Source organism: Erpetoichthys calabaricus, chromosome 9, assembly GCF_900747795.2.
Source record: "Erpetoichthys calabaricus chromosome 9, fErpCal1.3, whole genome shotgun sequence".
Taxonomy (NCBI): domain Eukaryota; kingdom Metazoa; phylum Chordata; class Cladistia; order Polypteriformes; family Polypteridae; genus Erpetoichthys; species Erpetoichthys calabaricus.
The window spans coordinates 73,821,832-73,844,775 of NC_041402.2; the positions used below are offsets into that span (position 1 = coordinate 73,821,832).

Here is a 22,944-nt window from a genome sequence, read left to right on the forward strand (position 1 = left end):
CCATTGGCTGGGTCCATATGAGATCAAGGAGAGAAAAGGGCTTGTCGAATATTTGGTGAAACAACCAAATCGTCGGCCAAGCGAGAGGGTGTACCATGTGAACTTGTTGAAGCCATGGAGAGATCGGATGGACCCTCCTACCTCCAGTACAGCCCTCTCCCTTTTTTCAGATAAATTGATCCCTAATCTTGGTCCTGAACTATTCCCCTCTCAATGCCAGGAGCTGGAACAAGCAATCCTGGCCATCCCAGAAGTGGTCAGTGAGTTACCTGGCCGCACTTCGCCGATTGAGCACGATATCATCACTGACCCTGGGGTGGTGGTCCAGGAGAGGCCCTATCGCCTCCCGGAGGCAAAACGTACAGAAGTCGAAATGGAAATAAGGCAAATGTTGGACATGGACATTATTGAAGAGAGTCACAGTCCGTGGTCCAGTCCTATCATCCTCGTTTCCAAGCCAGATGGTTCCTGGAGATTCTGTAACGACTTTAGACGTCTCAATCGGGTCTCCAAATTTGATGCTTACCCTATGCCTAGAGTGGATGACCTGCTTGAACGTTTGGGTATGGCTCAGTACCTGACTACTCTTGACATGACCAAAGGGTACTGGCAAATTCCCTTAACGGCATCCACAAAAGAGAAAACTGCCTTTAGCACCCCTAGTGGACATTGGCAATATAAGGTACTTCCATTTGGGCTGCACGGGGCGAGAACGACCATTCAACGTCTGGTAGACAGAGTGCTAAGGCCCCACCAGTCCTATTGTGCTGCCTACCTGGATGACGTGGTCATCTATTCCAGCACATGGGAGGAACATATATTGCAGGTGTATGTTGTTCTTGCAACGCTAGCGAAAGCCGGCCTCCGCGTCAACCCCCGTAAATGCTTCTTCGGCTTAAAGGAGGCCAAATATTTAGGCTACCTAGTGGGACGGGGACAGGTGAAGCCACAATGTTCCAAGATAAAGGACATCCTGGAATGGCCCCGTCCGAATACCAAGAGACAGGTGCAAGCCTTCTTGGGGTTAGCAGGGTACTACCGCCGGTTTGTACCCCATTTCTCCGAGAGAGCAGCACCCTTGACTAATCTTACAAAGAAACGGGCTCCTTTATATGTGATATGGGATGAAACTGCGGAACAGGCATTCAGTGACCTAAAGAAGGCCCTGACAACGGCACCAATATTACGTACCCCTGACTTTTCTCTACCCTTTCTTCTCCAGACCGATGCTTCGGACACAGGCTTGGGTGCCGTGTTGAGCCAAAGTGTCGATGGTGTCGAACACCCCGTTATCTACCTGAGCCGGAAACTGTTGGACCGGGAGACCAGGTATGCGGCTGTGGAAAGGGAAGCCTTGGCCATCAAGTGGGCGGTGACTTATCTCAGGTATTATCTGTTGGGTCGTGAGTTTACTCTGGTGACGGACCATGCCGCCCTTCAGTGGATGGCCCTTTACAAGGAGTCAAAACCCTCGAGTTACCAGGTGGTTTTTGGACCGGCAGCCATATATGTTTACCGTCACTTATCGTCGGGGCAACCTGCAAGCCAACGTCGACACCCTCTCCCGGGTTCACGACCTCTCGGTCCGGTGCGCCCGACCCGATGGGTCTGGGCCCTTGGGGTCATGTCACGCATGCACGCTTAGGGAGCCGCGGAAGGACCCAAACTGTTACGTGAAATTGCATGCCGGAAGGGAATGGCGGAGTACTAACCTCTCTCTGTTTCAGCAGAAAAAAGGACACACCACCGCCATGACTCCACCGCAAGTAACTAACCTACTTCCGCATTCCCTCTTTCGACCCCTGATGACGTCAACGTCCCAGAAACCCTCTTGATACCTTCCCAGCAGCCTTCACTCCTCATTTCCGGTCCCTCTCCATAAAGAACCCCCATTCCACCATATTGTTGTCTGATGTCTATTGTCCTGTACAATAACCTGACCTACAAAATTATCTTTACAGTATATGGGGCCGGAAAACCCCAACCCTTTATGCTTTGTCGTGTCTTTCTTTTACATGTTATATTCAAAAATTTGTCCAAGAAAATGTGAGAGAATAAATACAGAGTCACTCACCTTGGCTTAAATTCAGTGTTATCAGTGTTAAAGATTAACTTGACTACTGATTAATACTTGTTATACACTGATGACAAAATGTAATGGTCAGATATGCATATCCAAATGATGGATAGAGTAAATACACATTTGTGTTATATGTATCCACATTTAAAATATTGTACATCAATGTGTGTCCAGGCAAGTGTCTTTCTATGAAAATGTGGGCTAAAATAGCAGACATGCAGCCTCATCATGAAGACATAGAGGTTTCATCTTAAAGGCAAGCTCAATGATTCATATTCCTGTTACTACACAGACACACTTCACAAATAAGCAGGACCCTGCTGAAGAGACAATCAATTTCGGAGAGAGAAAGAGAGAGAGAGAGAGAGAGATGGAGCGGTAAAGAGGGTGTTAAAGGGCAGAGGTATTTGAGTGCTTCAGTGATTCAGTAAAGGCTATTGATTTTGGGTTAAATATCTTGTATGTAGCAGATGAGGTCCTGCTGTTTAGGACAGGCCATATCAGCCATGGGCAAAAAATACCTGAAGGCACACAGTACTAAGGCAAACAAGAATATGACTACATAAATAAATAAAACAGTGTTTCAGTTGAATGAAACAATACAATTTACTGTTAACAGAGTAGGGAGGATGGCTAAGTGGGAATTTATCCACAGCTTCCTTTTCTCTGAATAAAACGGCTTTATCCACAAGGACCAATTAAGCTTGTATTTTCTTGAACAGAGCTTCTGGGTTCTGCACCTTTGCATTCACTACAGAGTACAAAAGCATATACTGCCAAAAGCACATCTCTTAGTACAGTCATATGTGCAAGTTACACAATGTACTCAGGCTATGCAAAGGAGTTTAAATCAATCTAAAAATATCCATCACATCACACAATGCAGCTGGAAAGGTTAACTCACTTTAAATCATGTTGTATTTCTTCTCTATGTTCATTTCAAAGCTCAGAAAAAACACCTCATAATTTTAATTCCCTTTAAGGCTTCTCATTCAGCTCATACTACTTGTGTATTTTGGAGAGCGATGCAAGGGTTTATTGTTAAATTACTTTGACGTAACATTTTCCTTATATGCAGTGAGCATAGGCAATTGATTCGGTGTAGCTTTGCCATTATTTCAATAAACTGCACAACTTCAAATTTAATTACTTTATGTCCTGAAAATTACTTCCTGAGGTGTTATGGCAATCGCCTTAAAATTCACTTTTTCTGTTTTTCTTTTTTGCCTTTATAGCCTGTTTTCTTTTCTAATTTCTAGACCAGTCGTGAGCTAATGAAAATATTAAGTCAAACCTTGTCCTACATACATTTTCTATAGTGAGGGCTTCTAGATCTATTGTTAGCTTCACGCTGTTGTGGAGATTGAAGGTCTAGCCATGGCCACTCCCAATGAGAAGAGACACATTGTTTGTAATGGTTCTACCTCCACCAGCCCTTTTCATTCAGTCTACACTAAATTTACCACTACTACCTTTTGTCTCCAGTTACCCTTTTTGCCTTCCTTTCTCCATGAACAAAGCACAGTAGTACAATATACATATTGCAATATATGCCTTTTAAAAGTCAGGATCAAAAAACTTGCCAGTAAAAACTGATAAACGCTCAATACAGTGAATGTCTCAAATTATTAGGATATAGTCACCATTAGATCCATGACCAACATACCTCTTTAAGTGACAGCATGGAACTTAAAGTAAATCACTTTTACCATTCTATAAAACAGATACTGTATACATATATTATGCACAAGCAAACACAATGAGAAAACAGAAAATGTAACACCTAAATGCATGTGCTTTATTATACAGTCAAGTAAAACACATGACTAGGTCTGCTTCCCACCTTATGCTCAATGCTGCTGAGATAGGGATCAGTTCCCTATGACCGTGAACTGCATAAGTGGGTTAGAAGATGTGTAGGTAGTTGGACTTTGAAATCATTCTGTCTGAATTGTGAATCAAAACACAGCCTATTTTACATGATATGCCTGAGGTGACTGTTTTGAAAATCCCTAAAATATACAGCCTTTTCAAAAAAATCTTAATAAACTCTAGGACTAATTGAGGAAATTGATTTACACTTATCTGACATAGTACAAAGGGAAACTAGATCAGTATAGACACCATAGATTTATTACCTTTTTAAAAATATACCCTTAAGGGATAACAAAGTACAAAGAAAACCTTTTAATATTCAGCAAATACAAAGAGAAAGACAAAATCCTATAGAGAAATGTACTGCATACAAAACTGTGAACAATAAAAAGGATTCAAGAATTCCCTTAAGAAGAAATAAAAAAAAAATTACTGAGTTTGTTAGTATTATGAACAACATATAAACTTACCTACACAAAATTAACATCTTCTAAATGTGTCTTATATCTGATTGTCCCCATGGTGTGTTATACAGTATAACTAAAACACCCCTATATTATCCATCCATCCATTTCCCAACCCGCTGAATCCGAACACAGGGTCACGGGGGTCTGCTGGAGCCAATCCCAGCCAACACAGGGCACAAGGCAGGAAACAATCCTGGGCAGGGTGCCAACCCACTGCAGGACACACACAAACACACCCACACACCAAGCACACACTAGGGCCAATTTAGAATCGCCAATCCACCTAACCTGCATGTCTTTGGACTGTGGGTGGAAACCGGAGCACCCGGAGGAAACCCACGCAGACACGGGGAGAACATGCAAACTCCACGCAGGGAGGACCCGGGAAGCGAACCCGGGTCCCCAGATCACCCAACTGCGAGGCAGCAGCGCTACCCACTGCGCCACCGTGCCGCCCCCCCTATATTATACACGTGCATAAATCTAAAGTTTAGAATTACACATTTATTCTCAGTTTGTTCACATGCCTGATCTGTCTCTTATTGTTTAACTGCTGTCTTCTGGTAGGTTAATCGGGCAATGAATATTATTAAATGAACTAAGTACTGTAAATCAGTTAAACTATAAAGAACTAAAGAAGTTATCTTTAGTTTTAAACCTGAAGAAAACATTTTATTATTAGGGGCAACAAGGTCTGTTAGAGCAAATATGTGGTATGTGGTAGAAATAAAGAATTTAAAATGAATAACATAACCATTGAGAATAAGCCTGATATTACCATCTTTTTTAAATCTTTACCATGATTATTGTAAGGTATATATGATTAACAAAAGGTTTTTATTGGTTCTTGTTCTTTTTTTGTAAGAATTTTGGATCAAACATTAAATACTGTAAAATAAAGTCAAACAGTTGTTCATCAATCTGTTTCCATTACTCTTACCTAAGTGGGTACTTCTCTCCTGGATCCTGGCCCAGGTGAAACAAGAGTGGTTGCATAGAGTGTTCTTCCTGAGTGTGAGTGGTTACTCCAGTGACATTTTGACCTGGACAAAAATCAATACCCTGAAGAGAACAAATAAAAATTGGCATTATGAATCTGATGGTAATTTTCAATAAAAATAAAACTGTAGCTCGACCTGTGCAACTGCTATAACTGATGTGTTAACAGCAACACTACTGTAAAATAAAAATAATCATAAATTATTAAGTGAAGTACTTAATGGTTAGATTAAAATGCCATTCAACAGAAACTAGCAGCATATATCTACTTTGAATGAAACATTCAGATTAAGCAAGAAACGACTATCAGCTATCTGTTAATTTTCAATGTAATAAAATTCAATTAAATGTGTGTAACTCTGTGAGCAAACATCTTGTTAGAAGCACTACAGTACATAGGAATATATTTAATTGAACTGGATATCAGTAGTGCCATGGAGGACAGATGGGCAAAACATCGATCTCCATCCTGACCGAGAGACCATAACAGAAGGATTTCAGGAGTGAAGACAAAACCCAGCTAGAATGGCTTGCAATATTCGTCCTGGCTGGAATCAAGGAATAATGGACGGACTGGGAGAAGGTGGAAACCAGGAGCAGTTACCACCCCAACACGGAAGGTGGCAGTGTTCCTCTACAGTAGGCTGATCCCAGTTAGGTCCTATTGTAATGCTCATCTTTCCTCTGTGGTAAGGCCTTATTCCATAGCTTTGAGAGACATTGTGACCAAAGTAGAAGTACTGGCACATCAGTAGATAGGAAAAGATGAGATGACAACAGCTTACTCACATTATTACAAATCATGTGCACAAGAATTTTCACCTATCATGGAATCAGGACCGGCCCCAAGAAAAATTCAGAGGTGGGTGGTGCAACTACACTGGTGAAGCTTAATTTCACTTTCAGTACCAATAAACAGTGAAGTAATAACAAACACGACTAACATTTAGCATTATAAAATCAAATAAATTATTTCATTAAATGATATTTCATTATACTTTTAGTAACCTCTGCTCAAATTAAAAGCAATATAGTTGTATATTTTTGTAACATTTACATTCCTTAACAGATTCAAAGTATTGCAACAATCTGAAGTGTGGCGGAGGAAGGAATCCCACATGTACACACACACACACGCACACAAGCAACAGTTATTGGAAGGACCATTTATTAGCTCTTTTTTTTGACAGTGACCTGGACTAATTCATTTAGTCAGCCTCGGGTGATGCCAGGTAAAGTACGTAAACATGCTCAGTTTAATTGCCATCATTGTGGGCTGTCATCACAGTGCCCTCTGCCTTCTCATTCTTTTTCAGTGCAACCTACAGTGCTGCTCATCTTAGTTTGGCTCCCTTTATTCCACTCCAACACTTACGGCAAAGCCTCCTTGTGGTTTCTTGTCTGCATATTTCCTCACAGGTCAGAAGCACTACAATATTTATAAATGTTGACATACTTGGAATATTCACTTGTGAACCAAACCTAAATTAACTTACTAAACAAGCAATAACAATAAAAATAAAATAAAAACACTGATGTTGAACATTAAGAAACAACTGCAGAACTACCCATGTGGATTGGACCGATGAGGACTCAATTGAACAGAATTCAAGTAATGCAAGTTAAATTTGTGCAAGTGTTCAAAAAGGTTTTGTCTAAAACTGAGGAGCGAGACAGTTGCATGAGTCTGCATGATGTACTGTACATAGGTAGAAGGAATTCAGGAAGCATACAAACACATACACAATTATACCATGACCAGCAGGAGGCACTCTCAAACAAGCCCCATACCCAAAAGGACATCATTAGAGTCTAAAGGATTTAAAGATAAGCAGAAAAGCAGATTTACACCATTAAAAATATAAAGGAAAACTGAACAGAAGGGAATAAATTTAATAAGGGAATGATAATAAGTACTTTTGTTTACTTTTCATGTGCATTTTATTCTGCTTTAATTAATATTTAGTTGTATAATGTTTAGTATGTATTTACTACTCTTTGTTACATGCTATTTAAAGGCTAGAAACACATGAAAGTTTTGCTTTGGCACTTTATAAATCTGCCCTTTGGTTCTCAATTTTGCAATTGTTATTTGGATTCGTAAGGCTCTATGTTTGGATTCTGCCTTGGTCTTTGGTCCCATCAGGTTTGTTTTTCAGGATTTCTATACAAATCTTTAAAACAAACAAGAAACATTTTTTGCTTTCCTTGGACCAAAGATTTTATGTTTTTTTCTTTCTATCTTCAAAGATATTTTTAGACTATAAACCCTTTGCCATACTTTTGAACCTTTGCAGTCTGTAAGATTACCTCTTGAGTTTGTAGTAGTAAGGCCTACTCTTTCACACCAGACCTGTGGGTTATTGTGAACTTGAGAATCTCAAAGCACGAAAGCCTCAAAAAATGTGTAAAATTCACACCAGAAGTACCCTGGCTAGTCACAAAAAAGGCAGCACAAGATCTTTACAAATAAAAATATTTATTTGGCAAAATTGCTCTGTAACAAAATAAAGCCCCATGGAGCACACAAGGCACAAGGAGTTACCTTTTAAAGGCAAAAGCAATTCAAGGCAAACAAAGAGTAGTTTAAATACAGAGCAAAGTGGTCAAGAAATCCAAAAATTCACAAAAGCTCAGTAACAGATAATCATTAGAGAAACACACCACACAATCAGTGCATTCAGAATGAATGTGTGTTTCCCCAGATTTTATAGGGCTTAAGGCAGCCCCTTGTCCTGCCTCTTGGGAACCCACCCACAAAACACATGGAACAAAAATGAAGATACACAGATACGTAGAAGCTAAATGACCAACAATATTAGCATAAACATGGGATTAAAACAGACATAAAACTGGCATTTGAACCCCAGCCAGGAAAGTAACCATGACTGAAACATGGCATTGTGGAGTACAAAGTCTGGCTTTGGATTTTTAAATCCTGGCACCATTTTTTGAGATTATGAATTGGCAGGGTCACAGCAAACACGGCCCTTTGTGCCTTTCAATACAATGACAATGCACTAACTGGCACTCTGCAGAAACTGATGGCTGAGCCATCTTTCCAAAAGAGCACAACAGTAAGCACTCTTTCATTCCTACTTCCAAAACCCTTCTATTAACAACCTCTGGTCTGCTCTTTCAGCCTGCCATATAAGGCTGCCTCTGTACCACCTATAAATGTCCTACATGAATTACATTATGGTTCCAGTAATAAACTGGGCCATTTCAGCCACCTGCTGCAGGGTCATGAAATATGGCATTGTGCATTTGCCGTAGCAGACTATGATACAGCTACTCAAAAATGTGCTATATAGATCACAGTGTGACTACAGTGATGCATAGGGCCATTTTAGACACATTCTGCAGGGCCCTGAATTCTGGCATGGTACAGTTGCCATACCAGACTGTGAAACAGTAGTAAGTATGCTCTCTATTGTGTTTGAGTAGAAGTCAGTGAGCATATGGGAAGACAAACTGATGTTCCGTAGCATTTTCAAAAAGTAAAGGCACTGTTGACCATTCCTCAGAAGAACTAGGAGAGATGTTCATTGTTGTTGACCACAAAGAACTTAAACCTACTCACCTTTTTTGAAGTAACCACATCTATGTCCCCCTTTAATTTTCCTAAGGTTCAAATTCAGCTACCTTGTTTTGATGACCCTGGGGATTATTGGCATTGCACCATTCAATAAAAAGTTTCACTTTTTCCCATAGGTTGTCTCATTGTTATTGGCAATCAGAATCAATACTGTTGTTCCGTACACAAAGTTTATGGTTTGTGTTTATGTTACTGTGGATTTCTTTTAAATAAATGTTCTAAACTTACTCTACAAAGGGTTTAGTATGTATATATGAATTTATTTATTTTAAATACATAGATCTATAGATAGCAGCAACTGAACTTTTAGTTCTACTTTAGCCACTCTGACTTCTCCTATCCTTATATAGACATAGATAAAAAAGACTACTAAAGAGTAATAAATCATCCTATAGACTGTGGAAAGTTAGAAAATAAAGTATAGAATTTATCATATGATCCAGGGTATGCCATGTTTAAGTTAAATAAAGTTTACAAAGTTATTGCCTGTTTTTTCACCTGCATTATTATCATTCTTTAATTTAATATTATTTATTGTATCATTATGCTGCTGCTGGAGAATGTGAATTTCCCATTGGGATTAATAAAGTATCTATCTATCTATCTATCTATCTATCTATCTAAAATCCTTTGTTTTATAACAGTAATATATAATTGGTTGTACAGACAGCATGCATGGGCGTCCCTTCTGGGATAGGTTCCAGTTCATTACTGGTCAGGGTGAGAAAAAAACAGGAAGAAAGGAAGGGTGTTCCTTGCCAAACAACTACTTAAGCTGGCATCCCTGCCGGGACAAGTTCAGGTTCTGGTTCCTTACCTGGCCAGGAGACCGATATAATAAAAGAAATGGGGTAGTTAACCTGCTTGGACTATTTGCTCCCCTGATAAACTAGATGGCAGTATCCCTGGCTTAGGATTCCCACACGGACACCCGCAAGGCATGCTGGGATCTGTAGCCCTGTTGGGTTCCATGAGGGCTGCTGCCAGGTTTTGCAAATTTCTACTTTCATGGACTTACATTTGACCTGTAAGTGCTTCCAGTGGGCTATCACTGAGAACCGGAAGTGCCCCTGGGTCATAGATAAAAGAAGCCACTCAACCTCATCCAAGTGAGTTGGAGTTGTGTGTGGTGAATGGACAAAGCTTGCCTAGGAGGAGTGGAGAAGAAAGAAAGAAAGAAAGAAAGAAAGAAAGAAAGAAAGAAAGAAAGAAAGAAAGAAAGAAAGAAAGAAAGAAAGAAAGAAAGAAAGGTGTTGTGCTTGTGCCACTATTACAAGAAAGCCTTTGTAAGGTATCATAATTGTAATTGCATTTGTATCTGGGCAATGCCCCCTAATGTGGTATGTGGTTTTACTATATTTGTGAACTTGGAGAGGTATCAGCTAACTTTTAAGAATTACCCAGTGCAGAGGACGTGGGCCCACCTTGTGCTTGCTGCCCCACTGGCTTTCATAAGAAGACACTGATGATACCATATCTTAGCCGTATCTCTGGCATATGAGTCCGATTAATAATGTCTCGAGGAAATATCCCCAGGTAAACAATGCTTTTTAATGAAAACTTCAAGCCTTGCCCTCTGTTGCTGAGGTGTTTCACTTTAGCACGATGTCATTGTTGCATGGCTGCGTTTGTTGCACACAGATCTTTTGTAGCAAGTGCCAAAAAAATGTAAAAGGGCATGCATGTGCCATCTAGTGGCTGTGGTTGAGCATGAGCACAGCGGACTGCTCCATACACACACACACACACACACACAGACAGTTCTTTTGTTTATATATATGTAGTACATAGAAATATATATAAGAAAAAATATATAAATAATAATTTGTTTCACAGTCATGTGTGTTCACACAATTACAGTATTTACATAGTGTTCAAAGAATGACTTCTTGATATACAGTCTTCAAACCTGACAGTTTAAGCTCTAAAAATCAGGCAGTCTTAGATCTAGTTACACAAAACAGCATTAAACTTATTGCTAAGTAACTAACTGGGCTATGTTTGTGATTGTATCGATTATAGACCTTTGTATGTGATCTTTAAAAAATGTATATAATCCATGCAAACATATAACTAAAAATATGAAAACTATACTTTTTGGGTAGGAGAACAGCAATCTATATGGTATAAATAATTTGTGAACAGAATAGCAAACAAAACTCAAATGGGAAATATTTATCATCAGCAGGTCAAAAATGCACTCCCCAAATGAAACACTTCTTACAAAGTACTCCAACACAATCTCTCACATTTATGTATATGTAGTACAGTAATCCCTCACTTATCGCGGGAGATAGGTTCCAAGGCCGACCGCGATAACTGAATTTCCGCGAAGTAGGGACACCATATTTATTTAATTATTTAACGTGTATTTGGACGTTTTTAAACCCTCCCTGTATTGTTTACAACCCACCCTTTACTCTATTAATAACAGGGACAACTGCTAAGCAATATGAAATCAGTAGATAAGTTTACACTTACTGTATAGCGAAGTACACGTAGCTATATATGACGTGATGATGGTGATGAATATGCTGCGCAGTAAAAATGATGACGATGAAGGTGATAATCCCCTGAATGCAGTAGCAAGGGCACGTTAATGCTGAATGAGTGAGATGAGACTTCCTGGTTAATGCAGCACTCCGTCGCTGAGCCAATCAGCAGCGCACAGGAACTTAACTGCGTGCTCTGATTGGGTAGCTTCTCAGCCATCCGCCAATAGCATCTCTTGTATGAAATCAACTGGGCAAACCAACTGAGGAAGCAAATACCAGAAGTAAAAAGACCCATTGTCCGCAGAAACCCGCGAAGCAGCGAAAAATCCGCGTTATATATTTAGATATGCTTACATATAAAATCCGCGAAAAGTGAACCGCGAAGTAGCGAGGGATTTACTGTATGCCATTAAATCCAAAAATAGATTACAAGTGCATGCAGAGAATCTATAACGGATTATTTTCATATATATTATTATGTGCATATTTTCATATATATTATTATGTGCATATTCCTATATACTGATATATTTTCCTATTTATAATTTTCCTATAAATTGATTTAGTGTAAAACCTTTGTAATATACGCTAAAGACGTGATATGCTTCTTTGCAGGGTACTAATTCCATATAGCAACTAACAAACTTAGTGATCATTTGATAGAGAAAAGCTTTTTATCAAGCTTCTGTGAAACATTGCACAATGTCTTTTAACTTAAAATCAACAAAAAACAACCCTGATTTAGAAAAGTTCAATTTTAAAGCCTTCATAAAAAATTCTTTATTTTGTGGCTGAAGTACTCAGCATGTCCTTGCAGATCAGAAATTAATTAACATATTATTTAATGTATTACTAAGTTACTACATAGAACAAAATCTTGATACTTTCATTAGTTTTAGTCTATTCTGGGCTGCAAAGAGCCAGAGTTAGCCTGACAACAATGGTCAAAAAATGAAACTACATATTAGACTGATTGCCACCTTAATGAGATTCTAATGTAGCATACATGTGCAAGTGACAAAATACTACTACTACTGCTACAACTACATGTCTGCATACATATGCTGAATTAATTAACATGAATAAATCCACCTGTATATCACTAATTTACAAAAGGGGGTGCATCACATAGTGAAAAGCTGACATGGGCCAGAACAGAAAACATTTAATATGAAAAGCTCAATTTTTTATCTAAAGAATCGAGCAGAATTTAAAAAGTACAGCATGACACAGAACCCTATAATGCAGTGCTGCACCAGAATGACAAGGATCAAGATAAGGGATAATCAGGAATCCTAACTACATTTCAATTACTAATCTCTAAAAAAACAAATTAAAAAAATTCAGTAACAGTTAACGCCAAGGGAAAGATAACAGTAGTCTAAGTTGTCATTCAACTGTGTAACAAAACACTATTCCATTATAAAAGCTTTCAAACAAAAGGGCTAAGGTGACCAGCTGAGCACTGCATTACAGCGTTCTTCCCTACCAAAGCACTTTCTATATACTGTACTCGGTAACAGTCATCCTCTAATGTGTTAACTGTCTGAAAAGGCCATGAATTAGGAGACAGCTTTTGTTATTATTTTTTCTTTATTTCTAAAAGCTTCTTTCCAGAGCTCTTCTTCCATACTGCCAGTCGATAGTCCACCACTCACAAGCAATCAAACAGCAGTATTTGTGAAGTTCCACTCCAGTTCACATTGGCTGATAAAGAAAGCCTTTATTGATTCATGAGCTTTCTTTAAGACCTCAATTTAAATGGCAGACAGGGACTTTATGGAACAGAAAGAGCCATTTAAAAAAGAGACAACACAACAAAAAAAGCTTCTACTCTGAAGAGGATGCTGCCAGAATGACTGCTCACTGCAAGTTACAAAGGGGTAAAAAAATATGTATTTGTTCAGCCTTTCCACAGAAAAAAAAAACACTATAAAATAAACTATAACTAAACACCCATTTTACTGTTTGGAATGTATATACAGAATTTTTGGAAAATGTATGAATTTACTGACATTCCAATCTCATTTCAAATGTTCACAGAAACAAGTGTATAAGCACAATGAGAGAAACAAGAAATTAACTAAAACATTTTAAAGTGAAACACAATACTCTTGAAGTATACAGCAACTAGAACATTTACTTATCTCAACAGGGTCATTAAACGCATAATCTGTGGCAAATAATATCAACAGGCGTATCTGATTTTATAAATACTTCCTAAAAATAAATCTGTCAGCCAACACCATCTTTGCCAATAAAACATTTATCTGTATCTGCATGATTTACTCACCAGTCTGTTAATCACATACCCTAAAATGTCTGTTGTTTTTTAAAATGAGTGAAAAACATGTCTAGATAAAAGTATCCCCATCAACAATCTTCATACAATACAACTCAGACATTGGGGAACTCTTCTGCATTTCTTCATAAAACATCTTAAAATATAGATGGTCAAGCACCCTAATTTACTTTACGATATAACTACAGGATTAACTGAGCTACGTAAAGGCATCGCCAGTAAATAATGGCTATATTATGAACTCTGGACCTCTTTAAACTCCTGCTTGTCAGTAGTCAATTACACGGCTAATATACTAGCATTGCACTTAAAAACCTTGAATAAGCATTGTCTGCTTAAAAGCTGTTGGTGCCTCTGCAAGTAGTACAAACAAGGGAGGCACAAACAAAACAAAACAGACATTTTGTTATATGAGACTGTTCAGCAGTAAACTATCTTAGGATATTTGTGGGAAGAGAAAGTGGCACTTACAGTAAACAGAAAAAGCTACCAGTCTTGCAAAAACCACACAACCCACAAAGATGGAGATAATGGTTTAGGCTGGGAAGTCCATTTATACAATTACAGGTAATTGCATGCAGGCTCACAGCATGGGATTGTGGTTTGGAAGAGCAACTCTTTATCAACCCCACAGGAGGCTCAATTTTATGTATCAAGTAAAAATAAAATTAGCCTTTTCGTAAAGTACACAATATATTTTATATAAACATCTTATCATCATCATCACAAGGTTACCTCCCAATTTATCTGCCCTGTTTGGTTTATACATTCTACAGTATTTTAAAAAATCCCTGTTTCTTTGAAAAAAGTCTTACTATTTATCTGCTGGTACATTCTCAAGAGTGCCAAGGTAAAATGAATGGCAGTTATGTGCAAGGAACAAGAACATACGTGCATTCTAAAAATTTGGTAAAGGCTTAGTGTGAACATAAACACATATTTATAGCATATATTGGGGTAATAGTTAAAACTTGTTTCTAGGCTGAGAACATAAATAGAAGGTTACAAACAAAAGGTCTTGATGAATCAGCTGTATAACCATCATCGTGTGTACATACCGTATACAAATTAATTCATTTATATTATACTAGCCAACCCACGGCATAGTATACACCGCATAATTATTTATTGATGGGTGAACACTTCCTGAAAGACACAGTTGTCCAAATGGGGTGGGTTTGAGGATACGACTGTGAGTGAATGAAAAGATGGAACTCTGGAGAGAGCAACATACAATTGTCCGTGACTGAAAACTGGTTTTGGCAGATACAGGCATATCTTTTTGAAAGTTTGTCCCTGAGCCTTATTAATTGTCATTGCAAAGGCCAATCTAACAGGAAATTGTCTGCGTGTAAAAGTAAAAGGCAAATTTGAATCTGATGGGGTCAGGGAAATTCAGGGAATATGGGCAGTTTGTGAGGTAGCAGCTGCGATTGTTTTACACTCTAGTACATTGCAGTGAATGCTGGTAACAGTCTGTCTAGTGCCATCACAGAGACTTCTTGCTGGCATGAGGTTTCTGAGAAGCATGACGACTGAACCAATTTTAAATTTGAGTTTATGCGGAGGCATGCCAGTGGGAGTAAGACTGCTAAGAAATTCTTCGGGGAATGAAAGTTGATGTGTGGGATTGTCTGTGGCGATGGAGTCAACGCTGGTGAAAGTTACTTCGTCGGTAGGGATAAGTTTCAGTACCTGTTCATTAAGGTGTAGCGAGTCTTCGTTGGTGATGCTTAATATAGCTTGTGTACTAAGTTGTTCCGGAGTCACAGTTGAGAAGTCGACGTCGCCACATAGTTGTTGAACGAGATCAGAAATAAAAGCAAAACAATGTGAAGGTAATGTTCCAGGTGTTCCGCTTTTCCCGTCTTGCGAAATCTTGTTCGTGAGGAAGAGCTGTCATATTTGTCGTCATTGTAAGTACATGCATGTGACGCCGCAAAGGTTGCTTGTTAATTCAACTGGCGACAGTAAGTGCTAGAGTTGGCGGGCGGGGCTCTGGCGTGTGTGTGTGTGCGTATCTCATGGTCGGGTGACTTGGTGGATTATATATACAAAAGCAGCCGGAACTGAAAAGAACAATGAAAAGTCAACGTGGCTCAGAGGTGCATGTGGACTGTAGCAGAGACGAAAGCGACTGAGGCAGTGTTTGGTGAGGTGCTGCGTGCCTTGAGAGCGAGGGTAGACTCGGGAGGAGGGTTAAGAGTTGGCGGGCGTGGCTCTATCGTGTGTATCCCATGGTCTCTGTCTTGCGTGCCATGGTTGGCTGCTTAGTGAATTGTTGGTGGGCGTGGCTCTGTCTTGCGTGCATCTTGCTTGCCATGGACTTAGTGAATTATATATATAGATATTTATATTTCTTTTGTGTTGCGATTTCCTGTCACAGTGAAGCACATAAATGGGAGCAGGCCTCAGAAAGCCCTGACAATAGGCCAGACCTGCCCCTAACAAGTTTCTGCCTTTGTTAAGCTTAAGTTAAGCTTTGGTAACCTACCCTTACACTCACATTAGAACATTAGAAAATGGTAGGCTTCCTGCCTGCAGAGGCCTCAAAACCAGAAATGGTGTCAAAAACTGGAGAAGTTGTAATACCTCTGGTCTAGATTAAATCAAACAGAGTTTCTTTATATAGTTTCTTTATATATATTTTATATTCACACAATAATTCAAAAGAAGTTAACAAAAATAGGCAGGGGCAAAATGTAGGTTTTGCCTAAAACAGCAAACCTAACAACACACAAATGCAAACCAGGAATAATAAACAGTACCTCAGAATGAAAGCAGGGGTTGAACCCAGTAAATCTAAACACAGAAGAATCATGAAAATCAAAATCCAAAAAGTCAATGCTAAAGCTTCAGTATAAGCTGAAACTTTACCTTTTACACAGATGGTGTAGATAGATAGATAGATAGATAGATACTTTATTAATCCCAATGGGTGTAGTTCTGCCTTCCTGGACTCCACATACAGGAGGCAGGGCAGACTGCAAGAAACACTAAGACATTGAAACTGAACATAATAAAAAATGAAAAATAATCAACAAACACCACCATATTAAATAAATACCAGGAATACTGTACAGAACAAAGCCAAAAACAAAATTAATAACAAAATAAGAAAAATAATATTTAAACAACAACCAAAAAAACTGAATAATCAAAAAAAAAAGAGCCAAGGTAACAGCCTTGGATATATCACAACACTGTGTCTGCTCTGTGTCTGCATACAGTAGACAATATATATGTATTAGGTTTATTTTAAATCTTTGTACAACATATTCTGAGACTTTATTCTTTTCTGGGCAATATGATGATGTACTTTTTTATAATAGTGTACATGTGTTTAAAGCTCCCTTAAAGGGTGATGTGAAAGTGCAGTAGAAGTGGCTGCTTCTTGCAAGTGTTTAGCTTCTAAATGATGTTGTGCATATATAGTAATGGGTGATAGATATTCCACTTGGAAAAAAAAATATACAAGTCTACCAAACTCCCACGACCATCTGGATTTACAATTGCTGTCTTTGCAAATGTACTGAGTATGCACAGCTCAGTTTGCAATACAGTATTCATACACATATATATGGAAATCTGCACTAAGAAATAAATATTAGTTTTTATATTACATTTACACTTTCATTTTACATAGTAATGTAAATTACTATACTAATCCATTAAACCTGCTAAATATAGCATATGTGTGAAAGAAAAAAATGATTAAATGAATACTTTACATATTAATGTTACAACAATGTGCAATTAAACGCTAAGTAAGTTGGGCAATAATGCTATTTCATTTAATATCATTTTGATGTTGTAGGAGGCAAAATATGTTGCTTTAAAAGTAAAAATGCACATATTTTGGCATACTAGATGAACTGATCTAGGTGTGAAATTCAATGATAATTACTTACATGCTAAGACCTAATTTATTCATTTATGACACAGCACACCTCAATACATCCCTGCTTATCAGATTCTATCAGGACAATGGACAGACACCACGGTTCCTCTAAACTCATGCAAGATCCAAGACTGCTTTAGTGGGGTGCATCTAGCTAGAAACCTAAGTATACTGTATCCCGTACAGTCAAGCTATAAGCGTGCTTCTTCTGTTTTTCAAATGCACCTTGTCAAACATGCTGCTGTATAATCATATTACACCCTGAAGTCAGAATAGAAATTCCATGTTGGTATGTACTGTAGATACAAAGTTACCTGCATACTTACAGTGCCTATAAAAAGTATTCACTCCTGTTGGAAGTTTTCACATTTTACCATTATGTTTATGCAATCATTTTGTGTTTTATATTTGTAATTAATTTAGATCACATTGCTGAAGCCCTTTTTCACTATGAAATTAAAGTCTTCTTCTCTTGATCAATACAAAAAAACCAAATTAAATCCACTGTGATTCAATGTTTTATTATAATAAAATATGAAAACTTCCAAGGTGGTAAATACTTTTTACAGACATTGCATTTTATTGTCTAGTACTTATTCAATCTGCCCCTGAAAAAAACACTGCATTGACATTAATATTTAATTAATTACTAAGTCAAATAACTTCGCATGGGCTCACCACCTATGGGAGGGGCCAAGGAAGTCGGGTGCAGTGTGAGTTGGGTGGTGGCCGAAGGTGGGGACCTTGGTGGTCCGATCCTCGGCTACAGAAGCTGCCTCTTGGGACGTCGAATGTCACCTCTCTGAAGGGGAAGGAGTCTCAGCTAGTGCGCGAGGTCGAGAGGTTCTGGCTAGATATAGTCGGACTCATCTCGACACACAGCTTGGACTCTGGAACCAATCTCCTTGAGAGGGGCTGGACTCTCTACCACTCTGGAGTTGCCCCCGGTGAGAGGCGCCAAGCGGGTATGGGTATACTTATTGCCCCCCGACTTGGAGCCTGTTCATTGGGGTTTACCCCAGTGGACAAGAGGGTAGCCTCCCTCCGCCTTCGGGTGGAGGGACGGGTCCTAACTGTTGTTTGTGCGTATGTACCGAACAGCAGTTCGGAGTACCCACCCTTTTTGGAGTCCCTGGAGGGGGTGCTAGAGGGCATACCTTCTGGGGACTCCCTCGTACTGCTGGGAGACTTCAATGTTCACGTGGGCAATGACAGTGAGACCTGGAAGGGCGTGATTGGGAGGAATGGCCCCCCCGATCTGAACCCGAGTGGTGTTTTGTTATTGGACTTCTGTGCTCGTCACGGATTGTCCATAACGAGCACCACGTTCAAGCATAGGGGTGTTCATTTGTGCACTTGGCATCAGGACACCCTAGGCCTCAGTTCGATGATTGACTTTGTGGTCGTGTCATCGGACTTGCGGCCACATGTCTTGGACACTCAGGTGAAGAGAGGGGCGGAGCTGTCAACTGATCACCACCTGGTGGTGAGTTGGCTTCGATGGTGGGGGAGGATGCCGGTCAGGCCTGGTAGGCCCAAACGTGTTGTGACGGTATGCTGGGAACGTCTGGCAGAGCCCCCTGTCAGAAGTAGCTTCAACTCTCACCTCCGGCAGAACTTCGACCACATCCCGAGGGAGGTGGGGGACATTGAGTCCGAATGGGCCATGTTCCGTGCCTCTATTGTTGAGGCGGCTGACCGGAACTGTGGCTGTAAGGTGGTCGGTGCCTGTTGTGGCGGCAATCCCCGAATCCGTTGGTGGACACCGGCGGTGAGGGATGCCGTCAAGCTGAAGAAGGAGTCCTACAGGACCCTTTTGTCCTGTGGGATTCTGGAGGCAGCTGATAGGTACCGGAAGGCCAAGCGGAATGCGCTTTGGTGGTTGCTGAGGCATAAACTTGGGCGTGGGAGGAGTTTGGGGAGGCCATGGAGAACGACTTTCGGATGGCTTCGAGGAGATTCTGGTCCACCGTCCGGCGTCTCAGGAGGGGGAAGCAGTGCAGTGTCAACACTGTATATGTTGGGGATGGTGCACTGCTGACCTTGACTTGAGACGTTGTGGGTCGGTGGGGGGAGTACTTCGAAGACCTCCTCAATCCCACTAACATGCCTTCCAATGAGGAAGCAGAGCCTGGGGACTCGGAGGTTGGCTCCCCCATCTCTGAGACTGAGGTCACCGAGGTGGTCAAAAAACTCCTTGGTGGCAGGGCCCAGGGGGTGGATGAGATACGCCTGGAGTTCCTCAAGGCTCTGGATGTTGTAGGGCTATCTTGGTCAACAGGTCTCTGCAACATCACATGGACATCAGGGACAGTGCCTCTGGATTGGCAGACTGGGGTGGTGGTCCCCCTCTTTAAGAAGGGGGACCGGAGGGTGTGTTCCAACTACAAAGGGATCACACTCCTCAGCCTCCCTGGAAAAGTCTATTCGGGGGTTCTGGAGAGGAAGGTCCGTCGGATAGTCGAGCCTTGGATTCAGGAGGAACAGTGTGGTTTTCGTCCTGGTCGCGGAACAGTGGACCAGCTCTACACCCTTAGCAGGGTCCTGGAGGGTGCATGGGAGTTTGCTCAACCAGTCTACATGTGTTTTGTGAACTTGGAAAAGGCATTCGACCGTGTCCCTCAGGGAATCCTGTGGGGGGTACTCCGAGAGTATGGGGTACCGGACCCCCTGATAAGGGCTGTTCGGTCCCTGTACGATCGGTGCCAGAGCTTGGTCCGCATTGCCGGCAGTAAGTCGAACCCGTTTCCAGTGAGAGTTGGATTCCGCCAGGGCTGCCCTTTTCCACCAATTCTTTTCATAAGGAGGCCCCGGGGAAGACCCAGGACACGCTGGAGGGACTATGTCTCTCGGCTGGCCTGGGAACACCTTGGGATTCCCCTGGAAGAGCTAGAAGAAGTGGCCAGGGAGAGGGAAGTCTGGGTATCTCTGCTCAAGCTGCTGCCCCCGTGACCCGACCTCGGATAAGCAGAAGAGAATGGATGGATGGATGGAAGGCAAATAAGTAGTGAGCAAACAATATTTTTTCACAGCATTAAGAGGCCTACAAAAGACACATAAAAAGTTCATTTTTGTAAATGTAAAATTTTAGCTTTTACAATATACATTATATTAACATCAGTTGGGTTGGACATATTGTACATATAACTGTTCTGTGTATAATATAATCAGTAAAATTTGACAGTATGTTTTAAATTCTTTCTTAATAGTGATTTCTTTTTGACTGCCTGCCTTTGAAAAAAGTATTGTGATTATAGACATATTAATATGTTGCAAAAAAAAGATTTTTCATTTATCTAAATATTATATTTACAAAGATGGTTGGAAAGAATTCTTGTATCAGTTGCAATAAACGCTTATATTTAATGTGAAACTAAACTTTGTGGCAAATTCACTTTATTTGAAATCGGAGACAGCGTTCAAAAGTGATTACTGTATCTGTTTAAAGTGGACTGCTATACTTAAAATGATCTGAATTTAAGAAAATCCTGCAATACATCTGGTTTTCAGCAAATGTAAAAATTACCATACCTGATAATCAGTATGTGTTTGGTACTGTATCAAGCTCTTACCATTTGAAACTCTTCCCAGGAGTTGCTCCATGTCCAGTAGTGAGCCTTGTACATCCCCACCCTCACTGCCATCAATTCATTGCCACGGTAATAGAATATTGGCCTGTTGAATATAAACTGTGATTAGATCTTGATCAAGCAGCACATTTAATACAATAATGAGCAATATTTTTAAAAGGAATAAAAGTGACATTGTTCCAAAGAAAATTGTATTTCCAATTTGAAAAAAGCTACCTTTATCCCAGAAAATATCCTTGCTTATGTTCAAGTGTATAAAGAAATCAGGCTGTCTGAGGGGATCTCAAGAGAATTTTAACAAGGTTAAAAATATATACATTAAGTATATATTATGCTGATATTATTGTTCTTTCACCTACACAAATTTCAGTAAAACTGATTCTGTGTGCCAAAAGCATTATTTTGCTCATGGTCACAATTTAACATTTGTATTTACATTTATTTGCTTAGTCAGACTTAGCAGTGACTAACAAAAGAAAATACTCCAGGATTATTTTGTACATTTGTCAACATTTGAAAAAAAAAAAAGTTTGCTTTGAGGAGACCTTTTTGACTATGAATTCTGACTAATGTTTTGGATTTGGTCATTGATCCCCTCTGTTCTCCATACTTTTGACGCCAGCCTATTTTTGACTCTCTCTGTATATATACTGTACCTTAAATAATTATTAATTTCTCCATTTCCAGAAATTTTACTTGTTTGGATCTGCCATTTCTTTCAACAGTCATAACACTTGACTGTAAATAATTTTTCATTTTGAAAATATTTCTTTTCAAATTTCTTAGTTAACACAGATGGAGACTATGGTTCAAAAGTTATTCTGAAGTCATTAAATCAACAAAAAAAGATAAGTAAGGTTGGTCTGGAATAGGCTCTATATGTCCAAGCCATGACACTACCACAAAAATGCTTTTGTTGTGACTGTCTGATTTTTTATATAACATTTTGACAGACCACTTTGAAGACATTGAGTAGCACTAAATATTAAATAGAAAACATATTCCTACTTTGAGAAATATAGTACCTGGAATATGTGATAAAGTTATTATTTCCAGATCTCTTTTGTTGTCACAAACATTCATTGGAAACATGGAAGGGGCCTTACAATACTCAACAACTGTTTTGGCCTGAAAAATTGATATATTTGCTACGTTTTTAAGGTTTTCCTCCATGTCCCACAGTCTACAATGTAAATCTTCAGTGTAGGAAGAGATTTTTTCAAATGTATAGAACGTGAAAAATGTGGAAAATGCACACATACATACATACATTATATATATATATATATATATATATATATATATATATATATATATATATATATATATTCATTCATTCATTCATTATTCAGCCCGCTATATCCTAACTACAGGGTCACGGGGGTCTGCTGGAGCCAATCCCAGCCAACACAGGGTGCAAGGCAGGAAACAAACCCTGGGCAGGATGCCAGCCCACCACAGTATATTATTACCGCAGTATATTATATTATAGTATATTATATATATATATATATATATATATATATATATACATATACAGTATATACAGTATAGCATATTGTGAAGAAGTAACCTTGACTTAAAAAAAACAGAACACATTCTCTAATAGGAATTTATACTTCTTTACATTTAACTAC

General features: G+C 39.4%; 1 protein-coding gene across 1 annotated transcript in view; it reads right to left on the bottom strand.

Annotated features, from left to right (window-relative positions):
• Nucleotides 1-22,944, bottom strand: part of galns (galactosamine (N-acetyl)-6-sulfatase) — a 91,758-nt gene that overhangs the window by 8,866 nt on the left and 59,948 nt on the right. Inside the window, exons 11-12 of the mRNA XM_028809746.2 lie at nucleotides 21,290-21,392; nucleotides 5,363-5,484 (exon numbers count right to left, since the gene is read on the bottom strand). Of these exons, the coding sequence (XP_028665579.2) occupies nucleotides 5,363-5,484; nucleotides 21,290-21,392 (225 nt within the window). The remainder of the gene's footprint in view (nucleotides 1-5,362; nucleotides 5,485-21,289; nucleotides 21,393-22,944) is intronic.